Genomic DNA, 7,854 nt, shown 5'->3' on the forward strand with positions numbered 1-7,854 from the left:
TCCACTGGTCAGCACTGCTTCTGCTTATTGCATTTTGTGTATTGTCTTTTGTGTATTGACTTGAAATTTTTTGTTTGCACTGTCTTTTGTCCTGCACTGTCTTGTTTGTCTTGTCCTGCACTGTCTTGTTTTTTTTGTCCCGCACAGGTTGCGCAGATGCACTTCTTTATGGTTATTATCAGAACAGCTATAATATTTGGATTCCTTTCAAATCAGTGGTGACAGTCAGTGGGTCTACAAGCCAACAGATCTGTAGTATTTAGAATCATATTTATTAATTGAAAGGTTAATCAGGTGCTAAACTTCAAAAAAGATGTAAAACTCTGATCTACAGAAGCCCTGTAGCTTCAAATAAAGTTGCTGAGTTTCCCTTGAGCAATGGTAAGACGTTCCACGCGGTTCTGCAGCTCAATGCGGTGTCTGCCAATATCTGACTCTTCATGTAAGACATCAGCCACGTTGGCACCATCCATTAAACCCAACATCTCGCTGCACAGCAGCTGAGCAGATTCCTTCAGCATGAAGTATCTGATCAACATGGGCACCTGATCAGCCAAGCGCTGCACCACGATCTGTCAGGAGATGGAAAAATCTCTAACTTCAGGTTTGAAGATAAATGTTTAATAGATGTATATTTTTCTCTATATTTATACTGTATTTAGTAGATCTAGTTTACTTTATCAGTAAATCTTTAGTAGATCATCATTTACTCACAATGACACAGCATTATTGCACACAATGAATGCAATAAGTATTTGTAAAAATTTTCTTAATAATTACAAATGTGTCTTAATAATAATAATAATAATAATAATAATAATAATAATAATAATAATAATAATAATAATAATAATAATAATAATAATAACATCATTTTGAATGAAGCCAAAACAAAAATTTACTTTTAATTACTTAACCAATTAACTACTAAACCTCGTAACCTCTACCTCGTAATAAGACTGCAGCATTTCAGGATATTTGCTCCTGCTATCAAATCCAGCAAAATTTTCTTCTGAAGCTTTCTGTTCCTCAGTCAAGTGAATCTCATTCAAGGTTTTGAAGTAGATGCTGTCTTGAGTGTAGACCAGTTGCTCCATCTCAAACTGCTCCATGATCCTCTCCTTCACCTTGGCTTCCTGCTTTGACTGAATGTTGCCTATCTTATTCTGGAATGTTGATTTGAAGTATGATATTACACCACGAATGGATTTACCTATTTTTGAAACATTTCACACTTTCAAAATAAAAATTCTTTAAAACTTAATATATTTACCAGTGCAACAGACTGGAGGTAAGGGTAGTGCAGAAAGCAGGTTTTGGACACATCTGAAAACTGTTGCTGAACGGTTTCTGAAACACACATGTTTATACATTATATATACAAAAGTACTACATTTGTGAATGCCTTCTGTAAAGCTGTGGTATAATAGTAATAAAACACTTCGGGTTGAAGACTTTTTATTTCAGTGGTGGTAACAGTAGCTCTGCTTTGTATCAGACCGCATCATAGCGTAAATTTTATTATTTTTCTATATTAACAATATTCCGTCTTTCATTTCTTTACATAATATACACCATTGTGGTGAATGTTTTAAAGCTCTTCAGAAGCATGTTGTATATGTAATTATTGAATCCTTGTGTACATGCCATAAATGTCTACATATTCCAGTGTGGGATGGGGAAGATTATATTATTTATTATTTAGTATAAATTATTCCCAAACGTGTTCTTGACAGCTCTTTTTCCAGCATATTGTACATTAGTCAAGTGCTAATTACATGGCTTATATAATTTAGAATTTTTTCTATCATTCAGCAAGCGACTGTATGATAAATCCCTAATTTGCAAATATGACTGGTCTTATTAACGAGCTGTCAGTTACTTTTCTTTGGTTGTGGTATGTTCCATGTACCTTTCAGATAAATGCTGATAAATGAACTGAGTTAACTTTAGTTGTTTATGTTATTGGTTATTGGTTTCTTAAAAGTTTATGATGTTATGAAGGTTAAATTGTGATCGCCTACCTCTGATGACCCTGAGTGTGTCAATCGCTGGTTCTTTTAGCTGGCTCACAAGCTTCTGCACCACAATCTCAAACACCTTGTAGTCACTGAAGCCGGGCAATTCTCGTCCTCTGTGTTTCAGGTCATATTCATTCACCACTTCCTGGACCGTTTTGTGAACTGTATTGGTTGTAAAATATGTCCAAAATTCATTTTACCCATGAGTTCCCATCAAAAGGCTTCATTTAATTGGAAATTTTTGCTGCTCTAGGCTAATAATAGCTAAGTTGCGTTAGAAGCACTTTCTATTCTGTGTATGGAGACTTTGTACTTTTCATTGTACTTTCACACAAAATATATCTTGGCCCTTGAAAATTACTGAAATGTTTTGACATGGCTATGTACTTAGCTGTGATACTTTGACATATGGACTGTGTACTCACATGATGGCTTTGTGTTGTCAAGATGCTCTTTCCACTTTCTGAATTCAGACCGAAGATTCGCAAACAAGTTATCGTTGTTGATCACTTCCCCAGATGTCAAGCGGATGATCTTATCATTAAATTTTGTCAAGGTCTGAAAGAAAAAGTGACCATGAACATGGTTTAGGCAGGCTGCTGTAGGGCTATAGTGAAATTAAAAAAGAAAGTTACAAACCACAATAAAGAAGGTCTTCCTCTTCTGTGGATCCAGTGGTGGTCCAGCTTCACACTGACTCAGATCTTTTCTAAAGCTCCACAGCTGCTTCTTGAGCTCCTCTGAGATCAGTGGTAATGATTTCTAAAAATAAAATCAAACAAACAGAAAACAACCAAAAACAGTGAAATTAGATCAGAAACATTACAATTAATGACCTAATATTTGTGACACAACCTTTGACAAATATGTCCATTGACAACCCGAATACTGGAAATGTTGAGACATTTTTTTAAATCTGAATAAAATGAAAAGTAAAACAACCATGCTGTTGTAATAGCTGCAGTATGTGGTATTGCATAGTTCCACTGAAATACACAAATTCTTTTACAGCATATGTTGCTCTAAAACCTTTATATACCTTTCAAAAATCATAGTGCCTTCCAAAACATGCAAGCTACCCATACTGTATGCACCATACCATCAGAGATGCTGGCTTTTGAACGCTTATAACACGATGGAAGGCCTCCCTCCTTTTTAGCCCGGAGGACATGGCATAAGTGATTTCAAACATTCATTCATTCATTCATTCATTTTCTACCGCTTATCTGAACTACATCAGGTCACGGCGAGCCTGTGACTATCTCAGGCGTCATCAGGCATCAAGGCAGAATACACCCTGAACGAAGTGACAACCCATCGCAGGGCACACACACACTCTCATTCGCTCATGCAATCACACACTACAGACAATTTTACAGAGCTGACTATCAACCTACCATGCATGTCTTTGCACCAGGGGAGGAAACAAGAGTACCTGGAGGAAACCCCAGAGGCACGGGGAGAATATGCAAACTCCACACACACAAGGCGGAGGTGGGAATCGAACCCCCAACCCTGGAGGTGTGAGGCAAACGTGCTAACCACTAAGCCACTGTGCCCGGCTGATTTCAAACAAGACTGCTAAATTTATACTCGTCTGACCATAGAACACTTGTCCACTTTGAAACAATCAATTTTAAAATGAGCCCTGGCCCACAGGACATGAGAGCACTTCTGGACCATGTTCACATTTGGCTTCCTTTTTGCATGATAGAGCTTTAGTTGGCATCTGCAGATGGCATGGTGTATTGCATTTACCAATCACCTAAATTCATTTAAACTCAGACCACAGAGTCATGCAGTTTCACATGTTTATGTCTGTCAAATGATTGCAGGTAATGTATTAACTCCCCATAATTGAGCTGCATTTAGTTTCTATGTTTCAGTCAACTTCACGGACACATACTCAGCAATAAATGAATGAATGGGTATAATGAACATGAATGAGGATATTCAATTTTCACCCTTCCATGTACTACATGAGCAGCTGGTATAATGGATTACTTTTGTGTCATCTACCAACCGCCTTTGTGATTTTCTGAGCATAATACGCTGAAAAATAATATTAAATAAAAAATTGTAAAAAGACTGGAAACATACTTTGATGTGATCAACCAGGTCTTGAGTCAGTTTGGTAGCAAGACACTGAATCGTTGCTCTCTCCTCACTCAACAGGCAACTGGCAGTAAGACAATTACAGTAAGTTCCCAGTTACAACTAGTGGGTCATAAATTACAAATGAGGGTCATATGTTAGAAATGATACCTGAAGTATTCATGACGTTTGAAGAATTCCCTTTCTACTCGAGTGGCCTCAGTCAGAGAGATCTTATCATCAATTTGCTTTTGGCTACGACATTTAACAATGACATAGCCTTTGCTTAAAGGAATGACCTGATTTCGGATTATATCCATGATGTTCTTTTCTGTTCCCTTGTCTATAAGGTCTGGCTTTGTAAGAATCGCTGTTAGAATAAAAAGTATAATAATAATAATAATAATAATAATAATAATAATAATAATAATAATAATAATAATAATAATAATATTGTTTTTGTTAATGAACTTGATTTTTTACCCAGAGTCCTTTTTCCTTCAGGATCCACTTCCTGTGCCATTTTCAGAGCTTCTGTTGTTGCTATGTCAACGTTACATGGGACTACGACCAAATTTATTGTTTGATCCTTCTCTATATAGTTCAGAATAAGTTTTTTGATCTAGAGAAAAATAAGACAAACAATGTTACAATTCAAATAAAAGGCTGTAGTCTGGTTAGCAAAAAGAGTCAAGTTACAGTTTACACTCACTTGATGTCCAATGTCTTCAGGTTGATCTTTTATAGGAACTCGGGCAATCCCAGGGAGATCGATCAGTGTGAGGTCACATACATCAGGAGCCGTGATCTCCAAAGTGATGAGTTCATCACAAATTCCAACTCCGTCTCCAGCCAGATCATTCTGGGCTGTTACAGTGATGGAGTAAGTGTTATAAAAATTAAACATATAACCTTTCATTTACACAAGGCATTATTAGGACTGTTAAATATTTTGTTGCAAGATTATGAAGAATTATACGCACAGTTCTAATAATTTATGATAATGATGCAAAAAAACTTTCTTGTTAATGGAGAAGTTTTTGTTAAAACAAATTAATATTAGATACAAACTCTAAAGCAGAACCTGAAAGCAAGGTTCACCTTTAATGTTTGACTTTATCTTTTTTTTTTATTCTAAAAAGGAATGTTACAAACCTTTCTTAACGAAACCCTCAACCTTTGATGGGTCAGTGAATTCATCACGCTTATCGTTGTAAGATATTACAGCGTGCCATTGAACACCAAATTTGACCTTCCTCAGCTTCAGCTCCAGTGGACATCTTGTCACAATACCTAAAGTTGAAAAAGCACATTATACATCAGCTTCTCTTAATGTCATACAGTGAAAGATCACTAACAGTGTGTGTGTTTGTGTGTAAGAAGTTATATATTTAAATTTGAATTGAATTGATTACATTTTATTTAACTGTAATATCCTATAAAATCCTAAAATACAAGTTATAATCTATGTAAAGTGTTATACAGAAGTGTTGGCCCCCTTCCTGATGTTTTATTTTTTTGCATGTTTGTCACACTTTAATGTTTCAGATCAAACAAATGTAAATATTAGTCAAAGATAACACAAGTAAACACAACATGCAGTTTTTAAATGAAGGTTTTTTATTCTTAAGGGAAAACAAAATCCAAACCTACATGTTCCTGAGTGAAAAAGTGCTAGCCCCCTATACCTAATAACCGGTTGGGCCACCCTAAGCAGCAAGAACTGCAATCAAGCGTATGAGTCTGTTATAGCGCTGATGAGGAATTTTGTTCTACTCATCTTTGTAGAATTGTTGTAATTCAGACACATTGGAGGGTTTTCGAACATGAACCACCTTTTTAAGGTCATGCCACAGCATCTCAATAGGATACAGGTCAGGACTTTGACTAGGCCACTCCAAAGTCTTCATTTTGTTTTTCTTCGGCCATTCAGAGGTGGACTTGCTGGTGTGTTTTGGATCATTGTCCTGCTGTAAAACCCAAGTTCGCTTCAGCCTGAGGTCATGAACAGATGGCCGCACATTGTCCTTTAGGATTTTTTGGTAGACAGCAGAATTAATGGTTCCATTCATCACAGCAAGTCTTCCAGGTCCTTAAGCAGCAAAACAGCCCCGGACCCTCAAACTACAACCACCATATTTTATTGTTGGTATGATGTTCTGCAGTGTTACTTTTATGCCAGATGTAATGGGACATATACCATCCAAAATGTTCAACATTTGTCTCCTCAGTCCACAGAGTATTTTCCCAAAAGTCTTGCGGATAATCAAGATGTTTTCTGGCTAATCTGAGACGTGCCTTTACTGTATGTTCTTTTTGCTCAGCAGTAGTTTTTGTGTTGGAACTCTAACTGAGGCAAGTGAGACTGCAGTTATTTAGATATTGTTGTGGGGTCTTATGTGACATCTTGGATGAGTGGTCGCTGCGCTCTTGGAGTATTTTTGGTAAGCCGGCCACTCCTGGGAAGGTTCACCACTGTCACATGTTTTCGCTATTTGTGGATAATGGCTCTCATTGAGGTTTGCTGGAGTCCCAAAGAAATGGCTTTAGAAATGGCTTTATAACCATCTTCAATTCCTTTTTTTTTTGGGGGGGGGGGGGGGGGGTTGGTGGGTTCGTTATCTTTGACTGATATTTTATTTGTTTGATGATCTGAAACATTAAAGTGTGAAAAATGTGCAAGAAAATAATCAGCAAAGGGGCAAACACTTTCACTCCACTGTATTTATTATTTGTGATAGAAATAGGAAAAACTCACCACTCCCTCTGGGCAATGCCACCCCAGATAGTGCTTCCAACACAGAGCTTTTACCAGAACTCTGATCTCCAATTACAGCTATAGTTGGCAAAGCCAAATCTTTTTCAATTCCAATCACCCTCAAAGAGTCAATCAGATCAATATAAGGACGAACTCTTTCCTCTAAAGGGGTGTGGAAAACCCCTTCCATTGGCTTACTGTGAATAAAAAAACGCATTGAGTTTTACATATGACACTCACGCACACACACACAACAGATGACTCTCTGATCATTCAATTTATACTGACCTCTTCTGACCATCATGAGCAATGTCTTCATAACTACTTTGTTCACTCTCCATCATCTAGGAAACAAATTCCATTTCTGTTGCTATTGTAGCTTTTCTTTAATGCTTCTGCACTTTTAGTAGTCCCACATCATATAAATAAAGTTATTTTACTTACCTGGCCGGGAAGATCAACTTAATGTCACAAGGGAAGGGATGTGAATAAACCGAAAGTGATTCACGTGGCTCTACTTATGTGCACGCACACACACACACACACACACACACACACACACACACACACACACACACACACACACACACACACACACACACACACACGCAGACACACAGAGACACAAACATATAGTTTGAAATATGATAATGTGCTCATTAATGTTTAATAACTTATTGAACATCATATAATGATTATCAGATGGTTAGATAATGTAAATTAAATTACACATGTGATTTTACTTTCAAGTCATGCATCACTCATGCATCATGTACTTAAAAAAAAAAAAACAATATAAGAAAAATTGCCCAGTAACCTAAAGAATTAATAACTATGTATCTGGCACGCGTAATCTGGCATGGAAATATTGCCCTTCAAATCTTTTTAAATCTTATTAAACTGTTATGAATTATAATTCCTTTTCCTATGTACTATCATCTTTGCTCCACTACAGCCCAAAACATGGTCATGAAAAAACCC

At 36.8% G+C, this 7,854-nt stretch overlaps 1 protein-coding gene across 1 annotated transcript; it reads right to left on the bottom strand.

The window, feature by feature from the left end:
- Positions 1–347: 347 nt before the first annotated feature.
- Positions 348–7,063, bottom strand: LOC125139406 (interferon-induced GTP-binding protein Mx2-like). Its single transcript, XM_047803279.1, has 12 exons — positions 6,874–7,063; positions 5,271–5,408; positions 4,828–4,982; positions 4,599–4,737; positions 4,287–4,485; positions 4,122–4,200; positions 2,661–2,783; positions 2,436–2,579; positions 2,025–2,166; positions 1,274–1,350; positions 948–1,166; positions 348–572 (listed from the first exon to the last, which is right to left on the bottom strand). Exons 1-12 carry the CDS (start codon positions 7,061–7,063, stop codon positions 348–350), a joined length of 1,830 nt encoding a protein of 609 aa, XP_047659235.1.
- Positions 7,064–7,854: the final 791 nt, after the last annotated feature.

Source organism: Tachysurus fulvidraco, chromosome 18, assembly GCF_022655615.1.
Source record: "Tachysurus fulvidraco isolate hzauxx_2018 chromosome 18, HZAU_PFXX_2.0, whole genome shotgun sequence".
Classification (NCBI taxonomy): Eukaryota; Metazoa; Chordata; class Actinopteri; order Siluriformes; family Bagridae; genus Tachysurus; species Tachysurus fulvidraco.